At 49.9% G+C, this 21,300-nt stretch overlaps 2 protein-coding genes and 1 long non-coding RNA gene across 4 annotated transcripts in view; 1 reads left to right on the forward strand and 2 right to left on the reverse strand.

Moving 5' to 3' along the window:
* Positions 1-2,413: 2,413 nt before the first annotated feature.
* TMEM121B (transmembrane protein 121B) lies at positions 2,414-4,682 on the reverse strand. Its single transcript, XM_030448495.1, is given in 5 exon segments — positions 2,414-3,507; positions 3,509-3,718; positions 3,835-4,061; positions 4,063-4,501; positions 4,654-4,682. Coding segments are annotated over 5 exon segments (1,770 nt in total). The 3' UTR covers positions 2,414-2,642.
* Positions 4,683-11,154: 6,472 nt separating this feature from the next.
* On the reverse strand, positions 11,155-19,821 carry HDHD5 (haloacid dehalogenase like hydrolase domain containing 5). The gene is given in 11 exon segments (XM_030450785.1): positions 11,155-15,346; positions 15,349-15,469; positions 15,471-15,539; positions 15,541-15,565; positions 16,157-16,345; positions 16,652-16,826; positions 17,238-17,271; positions 17,717-17,810; positions 18,940-19,052; positions 19,347-19,547; positions 19,710-19,821. Coding segments are annotated over 11 exon segments (1,266 nt in total). The 5' UTR covers positions 19,803-19,821; the 3' UTR covers positions 11,155-15,194.
* Positions 19,475-21,300, forward strand: part of LOC115598344 — a 39,962-nt gene continuing 38,136 nt past the window's right edge. For both annotated transcript variants that reach the window (XR_003987586.1, XR_003987585.1), the window contains exon 1: positions 19,475-19,554. This is a non-coding gene — a long non-coding RNA (uncharacterized LOC115598344). The remainder of the gene's footprint in view (positions 19,555-21,300) is intronic.

Here is a 21,300-nt window from a genome sequence, read left to right on the forward strand (position 1 = left end):
GAATTCTACATAACAGAAGCACTGTCTTGCAGGGTCATCTGTCCCTGGCAACCTTTGCATCCACACACAAATTTAAACAGATTTCACTGTCAGTGGTTTGAATATGCTGTGGCTAGATAAATTTCAAATATGCCATTTTCTCAATACTATTTTAAATGGGAAAAGGCACTCACTGTTGAAACAGCAGCTTTGTGTGCTATGAAGAAGTATTGAAGTAAGACTTGTGTTCTGCTGTGATTCTTCCAGTGTCTCAGCTTACACTTCAGTGTAAGGGATGTTCTTCTATGGACTTTCATGCTATTGGAAATTTGGCCATAGAAGCGTAATTCAGGATGAATAGTTTTCCTTTTTTTACCTTCACCTTGTATTTTGGCAAAGTTTGGGAGTTTATTTTGCTTGATTTTTTTGTCTTTAGCTGTTTGCCTATGTATGAAATATTCCTAGGTACAGGTATCTCATTCTCTCTTGAACTAATACTGTAGTTCTTTCTGCGCCTTTACTATCTAATACTGAAAAAGGAAGGTGCAAGGAAACAAATATCTCTACAAACATAATATACCTGTAATTACACCTCCTTTGGCCAGGAGCTTAGCATCCCCTTGACACACTTCACATCACATAGGAAAAGTTCACAGTACCAAGTTTTACAATCACAGTCACTCACAGCACCAAGATTGTCCAGACAAAAAGAAGTTACTGAAGAAAAAGGCCACTGGCCCAAGTTCACACACTTGCCCACACAAGGGCTCAGGTTAAAAATAAAGCACTGGTGGGAAAATGAAACCTAGCCTTTGCTGATTCTCCATGTGGTGTGGGGAATAAGCAAGTCCTCCATCTTAGCTGCAGCTCTGAACAGAACAATGCTATTGCCCCATCTCTTCTAGGGGCTTTTCTAACCCTTTGAAACTCATCAACCACCCAAGAGCGAGGGCAGAAGAGCCCCACAGCACCCCCACTTCCACCTGGGGGAGATGGAAGTTACCAGACTGTAAACATTTTGTTTTAGCAGTCCACTGGAGCAGGCAGGTGATCCCACTTTGAAAAGGGAGGTGGGACAGGGGTTCAGTCCCACTGAAGGCAGAGCCCTGAAGCAGAGAATGGATGAGTATGCAGGTGTCTGGGCTGCTCCTGCAGTCCTGCTCTTGGCTTTGGATAGCAGTGGGTTGTGCTTTATTTCCCCTTCCCATCAGGACAGCTTGAAAAAAAAAAAAAAAAGGGGGGGAGGGGAAGTGCAGGAAATGTGTTTTCCCAATGAATGCAGCTTTGCCCAGATAACAAAACATAAGCCTAGAAGAGGCAAAGGCCTTCCTCTGAACGTGGCCTCTGCAGTCCTGCTTCCATTGGGCTGGTTTCAGGAGCAGCTGTAGCCAGGTAGAAGATCAGGGCCTTAACCCCCACCAAACACTCATGGAGCTTAAAACCAAAGAGAAGGGTTTCTATGACAAGTTACTAATCATTTATTCCCCGCCCACCCTTAAACACATGCACATGGAGGACACGGTGCTGGTGTGTGGGATTTCACCAGAGCTGTCTCAGGGGCTCCTGCAGCACCTGAAGCCTTTCTGTGCTGAAAAGTGAGGTTCACTGAGCAACAGGGCCTGCCCCAAGCAGCGCTGACACCCCCTGTCCTGCTGTCTGAGAGGGAGCAGTTGGCATGCTCAGCACCATCTCTGCTCTCTCAAACAGACAAGGAAAATTCTTCCAGCCTTCTCGGCTGATGTAAAGGGAGTCCCTACACTGCATAAAAGGAAACCAACACTGATACCATAAGCATGCATATTCACAGAGAAATCAAAGCCCCAGCACGTGGGTGCTGCCGTCTGAAGCAAGCAATAAGCTGCTGTAAACCCTGTTCTCACCAGAAATAAGTGTCTTGGTGGGAGTGAAATGGGGTCCAAGACCCTGGATTATGTCCATGCTGAATTCATGTGTTTCTTTAGAGTGAAAAAAAAAAAAAAAAAAAAAAAAAAGTTGAAGCACATGAAGCACAGAGGTAGACATTTTCGGCTTGGAGAAAGTGCCTCATAGGCTTGAAATGACCAGAGGGCCAGCGTGCTCTCAGAGGTTGGCACAGCTGGCAGGCAAAGACCCTCCTGCAGCTCTGCTGCCGGGAAACGGAGGTGGCAGCTTTGTAAGACCAAAGAGTCATTCTTTTTGTCCTGCCCACGCCCCGAAAGCAGTCTCTGATGGTCAGACCCCTCTCACAACTCGTCGTTATGGGCAGCAGGAGCTCTTAAAGGAGTGAACAAAACCAAGCGGGCCCTGTTGTTGAGGGGGAAAGAAAAAACCTAAACCTTATGGTCACAAAGCAAGAAAATGTCCTAGCGGGGTGCGGGAGGGGAGGAGTGGGGCCCTCCAAACAGTGCAGAGGGGCAGGCGAATTAGAAGAAGACTCGTCGTGAAAGGCAGGTGTGTTTTCCGGGATAAGCATCAGCCGTAGGCTCCCGCGGGCAGTCGGGTTTGCGCTGAGCTTCTCTACTGGACTTGTGCGCGGGAAAGAAGGAAGAGAGCGAGAGTCCGGCGGGGGAGCTGGCGTCCTCGTCCCCTGCTCGGCCACAGCGGCGGGAACCTGAGCAGAAAGGCAGAGAGACTCTGCCGACAGCAGAGCCGGAGGCGGCAGCAGCCCCTCCGGGAGGGAGAGGTCAGCCCTGGGCGGTGACCGCCAAAGCGTTGACGTACCCGTGGGGACCCACGTCTGCGTCGGAGAGCCCGTGACCCAGCGGGACGGGCGGGGGCGGCAGTGGGGGGCCGTACTTGGCAGGCGGCGGGGCGGCGGCGGGCCGGAGGAGGCAGCAGGTCTCCAGCGCCTCCAGGCCGCGGCAGGCCAGGAAGAAGAGGTTCTTCAGCATGAAAAGGGAGAGGGGCTGCTGGTAGCGCAGGAGCAGGAGGCAGCGGAGGGCCAGGAGCGGGGCGTCCAGCAGCCCGGCGGGCAGCAGGAGGTGGAGGGCGAGGCGAGCGGCGCCGGGGGGGCGGGCGGCGCTGAGCTCGTAGAGCCAGAGCACCGGCGAGGCGAGGCAGAGGAAATAGACGGCGATGAGGAGGTAGCGCAGCGGAGCGGGCAGCAGCGCCGGCCGCCCGGGCTGCAGCACCAGCTCCAGCAGGGAGAAGCTGTCGAGCAGATCGAGGCAGGTGGCGAGGAAGGCGGCAGCGGCGCGGTGCTGGGGCGGTGGCTGTGGCGGCAGGAGCAGCTGCCCGGAGCTCTCGGTGCCAATGGCCCGCAGCAGGCAGTAGAGCAGTGGGGCGGAGAGCGCCAGGGTGATGCGGAAGCCGGTGGTACCCAGCGGCAGGCGAAGCTCGATCAACTCCAGGATGGAGGTGCCCAGGATCAGCGCCGCCTTGGGCGTGAAGGCGATGGAATAGATGAGCCAGGCGAGGTGCGCGTAGGCGAAGTCTCCTCCGCGCGGGGGACCCCCGGTCCCGCGGCCCCCGGCCCCGCGTCCGCCGGGGGGCCGTGCAGCAGCAGCGGGTGGGGTGGCGGCGGCCCGGGGGCGGTGGGGGCCGCTCCCGGCGTCTCGCCCGGCTGTTGCGGCAGAAGAAGATGCCCCATCCAGCCGCCAGTACCAGGTCGGTGGCGATCCAGCTGCACCAGTACAGGTCGGTGACAGCGATCAGGTAGAGGTCCAGCAGCGCGCCCTGTCCCAGCAGCAGCACCAGGGACAGCGCCTGGTAGCCCCAGCGTCGCCCGCCCGCCGCCCCACCGGGCCCCAGCCCCGGCCCCGCCGCCGCCCGCCGCCCGTCGCCCGCCGCCCGCCGCCACCGCCGCCGCCCCGTAGAGCTCCGCCGCCGTCATGCTGCGGCCCGGGCTCCCGCCACCGCCGCCGCCGCCGCTGCTACTGCTGCTGCTGGGGAGCGGCGAGGCGGCGGCGGGCAGCGGGCGCGGGCGGTGGCACCAGGGGCTTGCTGATGCTGATGCTGTCCTCCTCCTCCTCCCTCAGTGCTGCTGCGGGGGCTGCGGGGCGGCGGGCCCGCGCCGAGCCCGAGCTCGACCCCGAGCCCCGGCGACTGCAGCCGCTGCTGGAGCCCCCCGGAAAGAGGGCTGCCGGTCGGCGGCGTGCGGCAGCGCGGCGGCGGCGGCTGGAAGGAGCCCGAGGAGGAGGAGACCGAGCGCTGGTTGGAGGCAGCGCGGTGCATGGTCCTCCCCGGCCCCCCGAGCCGGCGCGCCGGGCCCGACGGCCCCGCCGCGGCCCCCGGCCCGCCCCCGGCCCGCCCCCGCGCCGCCGCACCGGTACCGGTGGCGGCAGCGGTGGCGGCAGCGGTGCGGAGAGCCCGATCGGCGGGAGCCGGCGGGGGGAGGGGGGGGGCTGGGGCGGCGGTGAGCCGCAACCGCAGCAGCTGCCGGAGCCGGTGCGGGCGTCTCCGCTGGCGGCGATGTGTGGGATGGGGTGGGGGAGCGGCTGTGCTGCCGGGGGAGGGAGGAGCCTGTAGTTTAAGCGGGGCGCCGACGAGGCCATAGGGGTGTCCTCGGAATAAGGGGGGGGTGACGCCCCTCTCTGTCCCGGAGCTGCGATAACGCCAGACTTGGAGGAGTGAGGCCCAGCTTCCTCCTCTCCCCCCTCGAGCCCCGTTGGTGACCCATGGACGCACCAAACTACCCTGGCACCCATTTCAGAAAATCGGGAGCCAGTCACTCTATCCTGTTCTCTCTAGGCTGACCAAGAGCCAACATCGATGCACTCACTCATGGTGCCTCATCTGTGGTGCTTGAACATTAATCTGCTCTGCCCTGGAACTGTTGCAGATTATTGGACATTGAAGTAAGTGGCTTTTACTCCACTGGTTTCCTGAGCTGACCAAGCCACATTCTGAGGGCTCTGCCCAGCTTGCTGTGATGGGACAGTGGCTTTAAATTGATGTGAATAGCCCTAAAGTTCCCACTTCTATTGAAAGACCCAGTTGGGGCCTTTATTGACCCACTCATAATGGCCTCGAATTGAGCTTGGTTGCCTGGATCTGTCACAGCACCAGCACTAATGACTTGGCACATCATGTGATAAAACAGGAAATGGCCTCATATTGTGCCAGGGGAAGTTTAGATTGGTATTAGAAAACAAATTTATTCACTGAAGAAGTTGAAGGGGTTGTCAAGCACTGGAACAGGCTGCCCAGGGAAGTCATGGAGTCACATCCCTGGAGGTATTTAAAGATGTGTAGATGTAGTGCCTAGGGAGATGGTTTAGTACTGGACTTGGCAGTGTTAGCAATTGGACCTGATGATCTTTGAAATGCAGAATCATAAAATTGTTTTGGTTGGAAAAGACTGCGAAGTGGCTTGGTGCTCAGCATCACCAGTCCCTCATTCCCACCTGTGCCGACCAGTGATGAGCCGGGTGATGCCTGTCAGTCATCTGAAGCACACCAAGTAAGCCGTAGCTGCAAATGACTGCATTTAACTACACTGTGTGATAAAGATGCAAAATAGTTTGGCTTTGGACAGTGTTGCTAACATGAGGTTAAGTGAAACCCAGATGCCCAGTACTGGCAGAGGACATCCAGGACAGCTGTGACAACTGTCTAATCCATGTTGGTGCAGGATCCCTGAGGATCCCTACTCCAGTAAATGTCACTGGCGGCTTGCAACATAGAGAAATCTGTCTGGGGTACTAGGAGAATTCATGCTTAAGCCTGAAACAATGAAATAATTGAGAAAGGGAAAGGGAGAGCTTGGGGTGCGTTGAAATTAAGATTTCTTTAGACACACAATAATAATCAAGAAGAAAAGAATCACAGCAAAAGCATTACTGTCAGTGGAGACTGGAGAGGGGGCACAGATGAATTTGCTTTCTAAAAGGATGGTGAAAACAGAGCAAGGGGAAAAAAGGTGAGAAGCTAGGCAGGCTTTAATGGTGTTGCTTGGGCAACACAGTACTGAAGTGGTATAACACCTGAAGTGGGGTAGCAAGCTACAGGCATTCCCAAGATCTCCCATGCTGGCTGACATCCTGCCTGCTGCAGTTCTGCTGCGAGGACCTGCTTGGCTGGGACACAGCTAGGACAGGGACACCTATTTTCTGTTACATTGTGCTTTCAGTGTTAGGATCCACTTGCCAAGATCCAACCTCGCATCAGCACTACTTGTCTGCAGTGCCTTCCCCTAACTCACCTTGTCACAGTATTCAGTGACAGCTGAGACTGAGCACGCATGTGCTTTCCTGCTAAGAACCCTTTCTCCCTAATTCCACATTTCAGTTAGTAAATAGAAACATTTTGTTTTAAGAAGGTCAGTAATTATATCACAAGAAACATGAGTGTTCCAAAGAACAATCCAGCCTGGAGGGCATTGCATGGGTTGTTGTACCCTAGTGCCAGGATGGAGAACAAAAGGTTCACCCCAGGGCAAAACAGGCAGGACACCTCTGCAGGTACTCAGAGGAATCTGGATGCATCAGGTAGCACCACTAGCCTTGTAACCATGACAAGCACCATTGAAATTCACAAATTAAAGGTCAGGTGAGTCCAAAGAGGATTGGTACCATTTATTTTCTAGCAGGTGACTGCATGGCAGCCTAAGGCTGAGGACCTCTCACAGCAGGCTCTAGACAGCCCTGGACAGTGCTGCCCACGTTTAGTTCAGGCAGCTTATGTGCTTCTGCTGAGGCCTTGGCTCAGGGTTCACAGCTCCAGCATCCCCCTGCCACACAGAGCCAAGGAGCTGCCCAAGGTCTGCTCTCCACAATCCACATACTTTGCCAATGCCTCAGAGGTGCTGCCACATTGCTGCCTCCACAGTGGCATAGGGGACACCTTTCCCTCCACAATACTGGGGTATAGTGCATGGAAAATAATGACCTGCATGTCAGAAGCAATACAGCACCACTCTCAGCTGAGTAACTCAGTCTGAGGTCAATGACAATGCAAGAAGACAGTGAGCAGTGAGCCACCCCTCCTTTCCTTGCCAGATATGCTCCCACTGTGTTTGCTTTGCCCTTCAGCTTCTCCAGATGTGTGGACTTTGTCAGAGAAGAAAGCATTGTGCTACATGTTTCTCTGGTGAGGCTCTTTGACAGACTTGCCTGCCAAAGAAAAAAAAACATGGGCAAAGAATTGATTGGACTACGATTTTCGTACAACTCCACAAAAACCTTGTTTAGGGTTCTGCTGGATGGTCTCTGTTATAAAGGGAGCATGAGGCTTGAGGCCGTGGCCAAGGTTTGCTGTCTGCCTTGCTCTTTCAGGTTCAAGCAGGGCCCAGTGCTACTTCCCTTTCACTAGTGTGGGGAGTTGCCCAGTTCAGGATGGCTCGGGGTGTCAGCAAAGGTTTGTAAATGACAGCAGCTGTGTCTCCTAATCTGATTTCCACCCGAAGTCTTGGTTAGATGACAGCGTAAGTGCATGTGACCCACGGAGGAAGGTAAAACCACATTCTTATGTACTGGATCCTGGAGTTTATCTAAGGAGCGTACATTCACCTGGCTCTTCTCAGGGTAAGCCAATTCCTGTGTCACTGGCACCATTTAATGTGTGGTCGGTCCTGAGGATTAGCTGAATTGGCCTTGCTCCTTCCACATTCAACTACTGCACAGCAAGAAATGTTTTACGCCTCTACAAGAGGACATGGGAGTGAAAACCAAGCATCCATCTAAGCCGCCAGCCTCAGGCAGTGAAGGTTGCTCCTGCCCTACCTGGGCAGCAGATTGTGATGGCTCTGCCTCGTTGGTTCCTCTGCTTCAGGCTTCCTGACCAATGCACTCCCCCATGCACTGGGCACCTCAGGCTGGATATGCTCACTTAGCTGCCCTGGCACTCTGCCCATAGGCACTTCCATCTCCTCTGCTTTCAATCCAGAGACATATTTCACAAAGAAGCCTCATTTCACAAAGTTTTGGGTGTGATTCTTGCCAGACTGGTGTCTATTCCACTGCAGGGGTAAAGTGGTGATGATGAGGGTCCTGGGCTTCAGCCATAGAATCATTAGAATCATTAAGGTCATCCCAGCTGGACTGCCCACTTAGGGAATATGGGCCTCTGTTGTCAGGCAGATGAGGGGTGAACTTCGTGCAGGTGGATGCGAAGTGAGGACCTGGAGAGAGGAGCTGGATGCAAAGTGGGTCTCCATGGACTGGTATTAGTTTGGTGAAGGAGCTCTCACTTCTTGGACTTTGGAAAGCATGGTTCTGCAGTCTGGAGGCTGCGTGAGCTAAGTAAAGAGCCTTATGGAAATGGTTCTCCAGAGACCAAAGTATCCCTGCCGGAGGTGAAGGTCCCTGCATCCAAGGTAGGCAGGTGGAAACAGGGACTGTGGCTACTGGTAAAGGGAAGCTATGAGCAGGGATGCGGGACGACTGGAAGAATGTGGGAGCTCAAAGGGCTTACTTGACTGAGTATGGGGCTCAGCGGGGCAATACAGCCCAAACAAACAGTGAGAATAAGAAAAGAGCTTATTTGTGGGGAAGGAAGCAGAAGATTATGCCTGTACCTTAAAATGGGAGTGAGGGGAGAAATCTCTCACTTGAGAAAGCACTGAAGAGCTTTTTGTAGCACACTGTAGGATGAGATGTGACAAGCTGATGCTTCCCATGTGATCCAGTTATTTAATGCAATGTGCAGTCCTTGGAAGTGTTAATGCTTGACAATTACTCTTAAAGCATTAAAATGTTAAACTATAAATAGCTTCTACTCTCTAGCAGCTCCAAAGCTATGTTTGCGGCTTGTTTATGTGTGTACAGAAGATGTGTATGTATACATTTATTTAAAGGTAACCACAGACCAACAGTTTTGTGAAATAGTTTATACTGAATATCTAAAATTACACTACTAGCTGGAAACAAAGTACTGTGCCCTCAAAAACATCCTTGCTGGGAGAAAGACGAGAACTTTCTTTGAGAACTTTCTCTGTGTCCTGACCAGGAGGAAGACGAAAAATAACTGATTCAGTTCTTGGGGTGGGGGGAAAGAGGCAAATATATGCCTGAAAGCCAGGAAACTAAATCCCTAATTATACCCTGCAGTAAGCTGTCAGATACTGGCCAGCAGTTGGAGGGAAGGAGGCAAAGCTGCTCTCAGTGAGTTTGAGCATAATCTGCTCTAACCATACTTAAAATGCCTTCTGCGTGGGAAAGGAAGGTTCTGGTATTCTGTGACACAGGCTTGTGTAGAAGAGTGCACCTGGCCAGCACTGAAATTCCAAAAGACACCTTGGTTGTCTGCCTCCAAACTCCAGAGTCTTTGCAACTAAAGCAGCTGAATCCAGTATTATAGTTTGGGGAAACAGATATGCTTCAAAAGGATATAAAGTGTAACAAATCTATTTCTCATAATTATGTTTTTGGCTCAAAGAGCTCTTCAATTCTATGCATAAAATGCAGAGTTTTTGGTTTTTTTGTTTTTGTTTTTTATGAATGTAGCAGGGTAGAGGTTTGGAGAATGAAGGAGTTTGGGAGCTGTGCTTACTATTTGTACCTACTTAGTTAATAACACACGTTGTGGAATGGAACTAATCTTGAGGAGAAAGTGAAAGTGTTCAGAGCTGAACTGACTGAAAGGGAAAACCAGTTTATTACAGTGAATTAGAGAAAAGTGACTATGATGAAACAGTTCAGTTCCTAGAGAACACATAGGTGCCTTGCTGGTGTGCAGTTTTCAGCTGTTTCAGACTAGATCCATAAAGGTCTTTGAGTGCATAATTTTCATCAAATTTCCTGTGTGGCTACACAGATCCATAAAGACTGTGCTTTTATAATTGAGGTTAAGGGTAGATCAGTAAAGGAAGGGTTTGGGCATGCCCCTGAAGGGCCAAGTTCTGTATCAACATTGAGCAGGTAACTTCTCAGCTTGCATTTAAGGTCGACTAGAATTAAAACACTTAACAGGGTTTATTCTGGTAGGGATTTCTCACCTCATCCACCTGAGAGCAAATTCCAACCTCAATAGGGCTCTCATTTCTCTTGTTTATAGGGGTCAGCATTTCATGATGCCAGCATTTAACTCTGTTCCTTATATTGGTCAAGGATTTTCATGGGATTCTATCTTCCAACTAAGGCTGTTTCCTACAGTGACTTGTAGGGTAAGGTGTCCCTAGGCTGCCTTTTTGCTTTGACAATACTATAGTGATTAAAAACATTCATTTGAGAGATCCAGGTTTCAATCTGTTTCTGCCAAACTAAATCTTGATCCACTCTATCTCGAGCAAGTGCTCCAGCTATTCAAGTACTGGAAAAAGGAGGGTGTTGGTTAATACTTTTTTTTTTATATTTATCAGAGGTTGGGTCATAAGTAATTTATTCAGGAGTAGAATATAAACTTATTCTTTCTCTTATGAGAATGGGATCCTGTTCTATCCTTTCAAAACTGCTTTACCAATTGCTCCTCACAATATCAAGTAGTTCTCAGGGCTTGTTATCATGCTTGTTTTGCTGTCTAATATGCCTCATGTAAGCTGTGAACTTGTAAATGGAAAACCTTTGGGTGGAGTATCTCTAAGAACAATGCAAGTGAACTGGCTGCTTCTAGATCATTAAATTTTCACCTAGTGGGATCTTTAATCTTCCACCTGCTGAAATCAATGGAAGCTTTTGGCTTTGAAAGTTTGCCAGTTAGTATGTGTCTCCCCTAACTCCACTCACCTTTTTCAGCTCTGATCCAACAGCTCTGGTCTAAACAGCTTGGGTTCCTTTTACACTCACAAAGGGTTTAAGACAATGCTGATTGTGCTTCTAATGGTAAGGATGTCTTTTCCAAGGCCCTTAGGCTTGCTCTTCATCTGCAGCAGCAGATGAGTTGGTGGAATCTAGCTTGTGCCTACCTCACCCAGCATAAGTTATCATCACAAACAACTGCTTAGGTCACATCACAACTGAATGCTAACTTGAAAGCACCTTGTACACAGGTGGCATCCCAAAACTGACTGTGAACAGCCAGGGCATCATAGCTTGTGATGTGTCTTTTTCTTTTTTTTTTCCTCTCATCAGAGCAGGAATGGTCAAAGTTGCATTCATCCCACCCAACTATGGGCAGACATAGAGTCTAGAGGGTATTAGAGTTTAGCCAAATCAAAAGAATTGCTGGAGGGGTACATTCTGGGGAGGTTCTCAAGGAAATCTCAGAATAGCTGGATGAACAGAAACAAAAGACAGAATTAGTCCTGACTCTCCTAGGACAAAGACATGAAAGAGATCAGGGCAATACTCATGAAGCATACACACAACAGCTTAAAATTTCTTTCAAATAAAACGTCTTTTATTATTTTTGTATCTGCTAGATCAATAGCTCAACGGAGCATCTCTGGGAGTGGGTCAAAATTAATATGAAATCTAAAGAACCACAGCTTGCAATTTCTCCATATGATAGGTAATCACTCTACTACGGTGTACATGACATAATCTGAAAGATTATCCATTTATTGGAGGGGGAAAGACACATGAGAATTAAGATTGGAAGAAAAGGGACAGTAGTGTTATACAACTCCCTGACAATCAGGCTAGTAATTGCATGTGTCCTGTAGAATAAAAGAACTGACCTGTCTGCCCACCATGTCATTGCCTGAAATGAAAACTCTCTGCTTCAGATCCAGAACAAGGTCTATCCCTCTTCTGGACCCTCCCTGCTATTCTCAGTTGCCTCGCCTCACTGCATACCCTGCCTGGGCTTGACAAAAACCCATCCATCTGTGGAAGAGGGAGTTCTTAGGATCAGATCTTCACCATGTTTGTTGTATAGGGCAGTGTACCACACAAATATTAGGGTATTAGGTCAGCAAGGGAAGTCCCCTCTCCTCCCTGGTCCCATAATCTGCACAGAAGCATGCTTGCTCCAAATGAGAGAAATGCAGCTTCAGAAATACCACTTCTGTGCAATACATGAGACAAAAGAAATTTTTTGTTCCAGTGACACTTGAAGCTAATTCCAGGAAAATGTCATTCCAAGAAAAAAGGATTTCACTGAATTCTAGCAATAACAGATGTCCACAAATGAACTGCAGATAAACGAGAAGCCTGCACAGCACTCTAGCAAAAAACGCTTGGAACAGAGACCTGCAGGCACTTTCCCTCTGTAGAAATCCTACTATAAAATCCAGTATCCGACAGCAGCTGGAGAACCCAAATTTCTTCCTCCATCCACTGTGGCCATGCAGTTCCTGGGCTGTGACTTGGATAAAGTGCACTGTTTCAAGGAGTTAAGCATGGCAAAGAGGAAACGTCTCTCTGTTGCTCGGTGGGGAGCCCATCTGACCAATTAGTGCACAGATCAACAAGCAGAGCTATTTGTGCAACTTCACTTGGTAAGAATTGGGGAAAGAGTATAGGATCGTTCTAGATTTTTTTCTCCTCCCCTCTGTCCAAGTTTAATTCAAAAGTGAAACATTTCTTTAGTTCCTTCAGTGATTAGGAATTAAGTTCCTCCTATGCATTTTTACGACTCCCAGGGTCCTGTTTCAACACCAGTAATGGTTAAAAAAAATAAAAATCTGGACATAAAAGCCGACTTGGAATCTGAAACAGATTCACATAATTCAGCCCACCTCCACTGATGGAGATGCCTGGCTTGCTCTCCATGTCTTCCTTTCTTGAAGGAGGTGCTATCTCCTTCCTCTTGCTACCTGCCTCGCTTCTGGCTGCCATGTGCTGTGCATGCTGATAGGAAATTACAAACTTTGATTTCTTCAAGTTCTGCACATTCCTTCCACAAAGCTACTGCCATCACTGGAGCAGCAGCCAGTACACCTGGACAGCTGATCCAGCAGCACTACACCCCTCAGGGAACACTGGTTCAGCAGCACCTTGTCTTTGAGTAACTGGCACCACAATCTTAATGAGTAACAAGAATGAGCTCTCTAAAAGGTTACTGCACACAGATGGACAGACCTTAATATTTCTCCAAATAAGTACCCACCAAACTGAAGGCATTATTGCCAGCAACCAGCACTCTTGAAGTCTATATAATCACAGGTCTAGGAGACAGTTTCCAACTAATCCTATGGAAGTTATCACCCAAGTTAGCAACTTATGAATGGGAGAATTCATCTTTCTGCACTGAAAAGTGTGGCTGGGGTACATTGAAGCTTTTTATTAACAGATCAGGTTTGGGCTTCCCAGTTTCACACATTGCACAGGAAGTCCACAGCACTCCTGTAACTGTGGATATGCTTCTGAAAGTTTATAGATCTTCCCTAAGTTATATGCAAAGTCCTTCCCTGTACTCTTCTGGAACTGGTGACAACTCCTTGTCTTGTGTAGGTATATGAAAAGGTAACTTTTTATCTCTCCAGTAAAAGATTAAAATCTAAGATGTGTTCCTCATGTTACAGTAGCTTTTAGAAGCAATCTAGCAATTCTTGTCCTGGTAAGATAAAGGAGAAAAACCCCAACAAGTGCTAAGAGATGGAAGAGACTGCTTCTCACTGTGGATTTCACAGGAGGGAAATGCACACACAGAGTTGCTTCTCCTAATCATAAAATAAGGTATAAAGAAGCCACAGAGGACTTCTTTGTCTGGATCACTGACAGTGCAACCAGTCCCCTTCAGATACAGAGCCTGGTACAGTGTAAGAAAAAGCCTGCTCTGCAGTGTGACCTCCCTAGGAAGACACATCAGCATTAAGAGGATGGAGAGCTGCTGAAGCAGAATATCAGTGCAGACAGATGCTGAGATTTTAATTAAGAACAACCCAGACTTCTGAGCAGAACATCCTGTTTGTACCCCGTGTATTGAGCTGCCCAGTAAAGTAGGAAGGGAGAAAGAGGAGGTAAAGCAGACCTATTTCTCATCTCTCAGTATGGTGTGAGATAAGCATAACTAGGAACACCAACTCAATTGTCCTGGCTCCATAGATTTTCTGTCATGTGTCAGCTGATTTATGCTTCTAAAATCACAGTGCTCCTCTGGAATTAAGATGCTCCTTGTTGAACAAATCTTTCATATGCAGCTTCTGGATCAATACTTGCTTAACTTCTTTGGACTGCCTAAGGAGACACAGGACTTGATCTTTCTCTGGATAGCCCAAGTTAGGAAAACAGAGGCATGTCATTAGGGACATGGAAATGTTCCCAGGCAGGCAAGTCCCAGCTGCTAATTCATCTTAGGGAGACTCTACCTGTAGGCTCAAAGAAGAGGAGGGAACAGGGATCGGACCACATGGAGTATTCCTGAGTGCAAACCACATGAGGGAGAGATCAAAAAAACAAGAAAGTGAATGACAAGTACATTTGTACTCTTAAAGATGAGGACTGGAGATTTGGAGCTCAGGCCACTATCCTGGTTTGACAATCTCTTTCAATCCTTGCACGCAAGGAAGAAGCAAAGATGGCTGTAACTCCTTCTGGTTGGGCCATATTCCAAAGAGCAGCCCCTCTGGCATCTGTGTGGACTGAAGCAGGAAGATGTTCTTTGCACCACTTGAGGTCAGGGTGCGTGCCAAAACAGCCTCTTGCTGCAACACTGAGTTTTGGGCAGAGACCTCTGGAGATTCAGTCTCTGTGGTGGCTTCCTCTGCTATTGAGAGCAGGCTGCTGGCTCCCTAGTGGGGTGTGAAAAGGCAGAAGCGTTCACAGAATGCTAAATAGGGAGGGGGAGGGAAAACACAACTTTCCCCTCAGCTCTGCAGCAAGTTGTTTTGGCTACTGCAGCTTTGAGGGGCCCTGCCTCTCCACAGTTGCCTGCAGACTGCAGAGTGGGACTTTGTTTCAGACTGACAGTGATGCAGTGGCAAATCCCCAAGCAAACAGAATTTCTTGAAGTTCATAGGCACTTATTCTTTATAAGGATAATTTTAAAGTCTTCCCTTGGCAGTGTCACAACACAACTTGTGGTGTACTGAAGTTACAGACCAGACAAATAGTACGTTGTACAAATGCTACACTGAGTGATGGTGGGCTCCTTGCACAGGGAAGAGTTTCATGCTCAAACACATCAGGAGAATGAGGGTGGGACTGCCTGATCTTCACGCACAAAAGGTGGGGAAAAAAAAAATCCTCTGATGACTAAGCAAAACTGGGATTGTTGGAACAGGCCTTCTCCTTATACCCTGTTTCCATTATGGTTCAGTTTCTGATGGCAGCAATGTATGTTCACAGTAGAAAGCCTGCTGTCAGGATTCCAGATGGGTATCTATAAAAGCAATAAGCTTTTACTGCTGAGATAGGGAGTTTTCTTTCATGTTGGCTAGACCAGATCACCCCAGGTCTCTCCCTGTTCTTCCTCTCTTCCCTTCTCAGTACATAAAAATCCCTGACAGTAGATTTTTCAGCACACCTCTCTTATCCCTAGCTCCAGTTTTCCTTCTTGAAAGCAAGCTGCACGGCTTCATTCACATCCTGCACTATGTAAGATGCCTCCAGCAGGCTGGGGTCAAAGCAGAAGTCCCGATGTCCATGGAACACCGACTCCATCGTGCACTCCTTCCTGTTACTGGAACATCTGCATTGTGGCGGTAGACCCCAGTGCAGACCAGAATTGACTCACAACTCTCCACTGTATTGCTGAAGTCCCTCCTCAGCTCTAGGTGATCCTCCATTTGGGGACTGGCTGCCTGTGGGTTTCCTCTTCCCCCCAGCCTGGACCTGGTTCTGGTGAGCAGACTTGAGGTAGCTGTTGTAGAGATTTGCCCCCATAGATATCGGACATGGGATTATCCCTGGATAAGGTCACAGTGTGAAACAGAAATAAGACACAAGCCCATCAATCAATTTCTGCCTGTCAGACTGGGATTAAGGCAGCAGTGAGGGAGGAAGGGGCACAAGATACTTGCAAACATCAAGAGAACAAACCAGACTGGAACAGTAAGCCTACCTATTGGTGTGTCCTGTTCAACTGTGATGAGGGCCAGATGCTTCATACACTTCTTTCAAAGGGGAAAAGACACTCAACCCCCCCAGAGACAGTTTCACCCATAACTGTAATATATCTCCTATGTACCCAAAGTGCTTGACCTAACCGGGCTCGTGGTCCTACCTCTGTGTCTCTTAACTTTTTCTTTGTTCCAGTCATGCTACATGCACTCTGCATCCTACAGTGAAAGTTTTGCTAAACTGATAGGGCCCTTCAAATGATTAAAAGTGTAGTGAGCAACAAGCTAGAAAGCTTTTCCTCCTGGATGTGAGGCTCCAGAGACACTGTGGGGATTTTGGTATTCGTTTTGGAAATAGTCATTAAAAAAACCCCAAACACTTCAGATAATTCAGTGTGCAACTCCCTAAGGACACCAGGAGAAAAACAATTCTCTTACCCAACTGCATAGAGGCGTCGGATGGGAGACTTCCAGCCCTGTTTCTCTGCCTGCTGTTTTATCAAGTACTCAGCATAGCGGTAGGTGACTGTGCTGGGTTTGCCAATCAAAGCCTCGTACTTCAGCTCCCGGCCTGTCACTTTCTTGTAGATATTCTCCAAACAGAGAAGGAAAGTGCCATGGCCAAACCTGCTCCAGAAAGGAGGTCATCAGTATCTCTAGTCATATCCTCTAAGGAGCAAACACTCCTCAGTGAGGACAATCTGCTGTAGCCAAGTTTGGATACAGTATCTACCCACTCACACCCACGGAGGCAGTGGTCTGACTTTAGTCTCTTAGAAATTTAAGTACTCATTTCTCCTGCAGTTTTCATGTCTCTGCTACAAATTCTGCCATGCACTCAAACTCTAATGCCAAAAAACTGCAACTGGAAAAGATCATTTGCAGGACAGGTGTATGGAATAGGCTAAAACAAATACTACACATGCTTTTCACCTGGGCATCTTGGCTTCAGCCATCCAGAGGAGATCCATGTTGCAGGCAAGGACAGGCAGATGAGGGTATGGTATATCTTTCAGCTCTGCCCCAGGGTTCCCATTGCTCAAGAGTACATCAACAATAAGTTGCAGGCTTGTCTCCCACCTCACTGGCTCACCGAAGAGAATCACTCCTGGAAGATTTCAAGAGGTGCTTGGAAACTCACAGCATCCAAGTACAGGACCCAATACTACCAAAAGCCACCCATTAACAAAAAACACTTCTCTGCTGGGATGCCCTGGCTAATACAGCTCCTGTTGGAACATGACTGATGCCAGGGCTCCAGTCTGCATAACCCTGCACCACAAGCACAGCTGGTTCTAGATGTGGAAGCGTGGGCACAGAGAAAAGTTGGCTTTGCTCTTATCAGCTTGTGCTTCGTGCAGTGTGAGGCCAGCAAGACCACCCTCCTGACTCTGTCCTCTGAATAAGCTGCCTGTGGATACCAATGAGCCAACAGCACATATTAGCTCCCATCCCAGCTGGCTTGGGCTGCTTGTTATTTCTGCTTGCTGCTCATATGTAAACAAAGGCTACTGCTTACCTTCTATATTGGGGAAGCCAGTGGTTGGAGGAGGCTGCCAGGAAAACATGAAGTGCATTAGCAATGGAAAACCTAATGTGGTTTCCAAAAACAAAATTAAGAATGCTTCCTTTGAACCAGCCAAAGCAGTCCCATAAAGAGGCAGGACAAGGCCACCTGCAATCCAAAGGAAAATTTCCCCCACCCCCCCAACCCATATTGGATTTCACAGATCATGTCTCAGAACTAGAGGTGTCACGCAGACCATCTTGCCATTCACTTCAAAGGAAGAGCAATGAAAAGAGGCATAAGGAAAGGGAAAAGCCATTGCTTCTGCAGCAGGACCATCACTGAAAAGAGCAGAAAGAGGCTGGCTAGTCAGTGCCAGTTCCAGGCTCTTGCTAAAGAAGGTCACTAGCAGCCCTGAGCCTCTGCAACTTCTCCATCCCATGCCTTGTGCTGTAAGCACCACCACACCAGACCAACACATCAGGAATTACCAGCTCCTTTGGCCTCCGGCTCTGATCCACCATGTCCAACAGGGGATATGCCTTCCTCAGGGCCTCTATGGTGACAACATGATTGAACCCCAGGCTATTTCAGATCATCAAGGAAAGATATGGGGACTGTTGGTTCTTTTTAAGTTATTTGTAAAGGCATTTACAGGTCTAACCAATACAAGTCCTAGTAGCAGAGCAGTTTTTTAACCTGGTAATACATGACCTTATGGCTTTCAGTCAAGCTGTATGCTGTGCTTAGGATGATCCTAAAAGTTACCAAAAAAACCCAAAAACCCAGATTAGGATGTTTCGTTTGTGACCAGCAATCCCTGGAGTTAGGAAAAAAGGAGAGGTGACTCCAAGACCAGGTTCCTCATACTGCAGCAACATAAGGGGCTGGCTGGTCAGGCTTCTTGGCTAAAAGCTGAATGAGTGAAGTTCTGGTCATCTTAGCTAGAGAAAATAAAATGGTCTGAACTGATAAAAAAATGCAAACGAAGGGTGACTTTAATTTGCTTTCAGAGCACCTTCTCCATAGCTCAATGGCTCACACTCCTGGCCATTGGGAAAGAGAGGCCAAAGTTTAGTATCAAACTGAGTCAAATATTAATCAGAAGGCATGACAATGTGTGTATAGGGTAGGATGCCATTAACCCTGCAGATAGCTTACATCCTTGCTGATATGGGATATGTCATACCTGCTGCACCCTCACCTAGGCCAGGAAATATGTATGTTGGACTGTCATTTAGATCATGTCCCTGTACTGGGACACTCTGGTTCTACTATTAAAGTTCCTTCAATTGCTGCCAGATTCCTGTGGAAAACCTTAACTGTGGGAGAGTTGGGAGTGGTCTCTAATGCACCTTGCATATGAATGGAAAGGAGCACAATTTTATAAGAAGCCCACATCTTATGGAGTCCTCACGTTGATACCCAACCAGCAGGAATAGCAACGCAGCCCACAGGACAGGTAATCAGCATGAGAAGCCAAACACTGACCAAGGAGGTGACCAAGATGGAGACCAACAGTAAGTGCCCACAATGGAGCCTCTCCACCAGGGTGCCTTTCTGTGGTAGAAGACCAATGCCCTTTCTATTTCCTTGTGCTTCTGCAAGCTGCCCGAGAGAGTGCCAGGGGCACGGGCAGGGCAGGAGCAGCAGCATTGAGTTGGGAAGCAGCAGCAGGACGCGCAGAGCACAAGGCATGCACAGCAAAGGATACTTCTGGGCGTTCTCTTCCACGGGCCCTTGCCCAGCCACCAGCATGCACCTCTGGTGGAACTGGCTGAAGAGCCGCAGCGGGCTGTGGGACAGGATCACCTGCTCCGGAGAGACCTGCAGGAGGGAGGAGAAGCTGCCGGGGGGATCCGTGAGGAAGATGTATCCTTGAAATCAGTCACATCCTTTCCTCACGCCACCAACCCTCCATCTCCTACGGCCCAGGCAGGGCTGGTCACTCTGTGGTGCTGCCACCCCAGCTCTTCATTACTCCCGGGGATGTGAAGTGGTGCTGGGTGAGCTCCCCCCTCCTCCTCCTCCCGGTGCCTCAAAAGCCGGGACAGCGGGACGGGGCGGGGGGAAGCGTCGGGCGGTGAAGAAGCGACCGTGGAGTGGGTCCGCCGTCCTTACCTGCAGCCCCAGCGCCTGGGAGAGATCTCGGGCCTTGGCCGCCGTCAGGCAGTTGCCGGCGTTGGTCAGGAAGACGACGGGCACCCGCAGCCGCCCGCTGCTGTCCGACAACCTCTGGAAGGCCCGGCGGGCGGCAGGCACCACCTGGCTGCCCCGCACCAACACCCCGTCCACGTCGAAGAGGAACCCGAAGGCCGGCGGCTGCAAGGTGAGCGGAGGGGACGGTCACCTGCCGCGGGAGCCCTTCCCGCCCCTCTCCTCAGCCCCCCGCCACAACTGGTCCCGGCCCGCAGCGCCCTTCCCGGCCCGCGGCAAGGACGCGGGTGGCGGGCCCGGCCCCTCGCCCTTCGCCCGGGAGCTCACCCGGCCCCCAGCGCAGCCCCTGCGGGCGGGCGGCCCCGCGGTGCGCAGCGGCAGCAGTCCCCGGCCGGCCCGCAGGCAGCCGCGCAGCGCCATGCCGCGCCGCTCTCTGCCGGCTCGGCCCCGGGGCAGGCGGTGGGGCACGCCGGGGATCGTAGTTCCCGGACTACAGTTCCCAGCGAGTCGCGAGGCCCGGCGGGGCGGGACCGGGGCGGGCGGACGGACGGACGCAGGGGAGATAGGGGGGGCTCGGCGCAGGGTTGCCTGCCTTCACCCCGAAACTGCCCGCAGGTAATGGGCGGGGAAGGGGTGAGGGGCTGCTCCCCGCCAATGTTCCCCCATCGTTGTCCGGGGAGAGGATGCTTCGGAGCAAAAGGTGACAGGCTTGGGGACAGAAGTTTGGGGACGGCGTGTGGTTGTAAAAGCGGGTGTGGGAAACAGCAGCGAGGCTGCGGGGATTGAGGCGGGAAAAAGGGTACAGCCCGCCCTGGAATGGGAGAGGCGGGCAAAGGCACTACCGAGGAGAGGTTTGGGTCGTAGGGAGCGACAGGAGCAGGCCCCTCCAAAACAATTACAGCGGGTTTATCTGACCCGTGACAAAACGGCAGGAGACTGTGTTTCGTGAGTGAAGCTGCTCCAGTACTGTATGAGCCAGTCCTCACGCTTCCAAAGGCATCTCCCAGGGTATAGCCTGGCTTCCATCTGCAGTGGTGACAACTGACCCTCCCCTCGGTGCTCACGCAAGGGCTCTTCACTGCAACTTTGCACCCCTGCGAACTGCTGCCTTTGCTCAGCTTTTTCTATGCAGTCCCACATCCTATGGACTTTTCCTACAGATCATGAAGTTTTCTAAAACTGGTCATTTTTCTTGCTTTCTGTTGGACTGTGTCCGAGGGGACTCCTTCCCTGCAGTATGGGATGGAAATCTTCACACTGAATTCAGCTGAGGCCTTTCCAGACCAGGAAGGTTCATTTCATATCCATGGAGATGAAAATGATTGATTGCTTTCTGGATAGGTGTAAGATCTGACTCCCACCATAAGGCAGGTTTAACACATACAACTTCAGGCATCAAATACACAAACAGTGCAATTGTTTGGTTTTATGCTTCAGTTGCCATGAACACCCACCTTAATTAATTTTTTACCCATGTTAACAACTTTAGCCCTTTCTGCAGAGCTATTAAAGCACTGGCAATTCGGTGTTGCACATTAGTATAGATGTTTATTCCTCCTTAAAGTGTTTTTGCCTTTACTAAATTACCTGCTGTTTATTTTACATAATTTCCACAACTTGCCAGGTTCACTTTAATTTCTGAGAATTTTTTGCAGCTTCTCCTGCTCTGGCAATACTTATGCCAGCCTTGAAGACATTACTGAAAATATTTTGTTCCCTGCAGAACTGGGCTTCAAACCTTCTAGCACAGGGGAGCCAGCTACAGCTACTTTGAAGTATGCCTTCTTGACTACTTAAAACTGAGGGGCCTCCAACCCTCATTTCCCTTGGCTGTTGATAAAAAAATACAGTCAGAGAAAGGGAAAAAGGCTTTTTAAAATTCATGGCAGACACAAAAAACTTGCCTTGAGCATTTCTC

The sequence above is a fragment of the Calypte anna genome, chromosome 1 (assembly GCF_003957555.1).
Source record: "Calypte anna isolate BGI_N300 chromosome 1, bCalAnn1_v1.p, whole genome shotgun sequence".
Taxonomy (NCBI): Eukaryota; Metazoa; Chordata; class Aves; order Apodiformes; family Trochilidae; genus Calypte; species Calypte anna.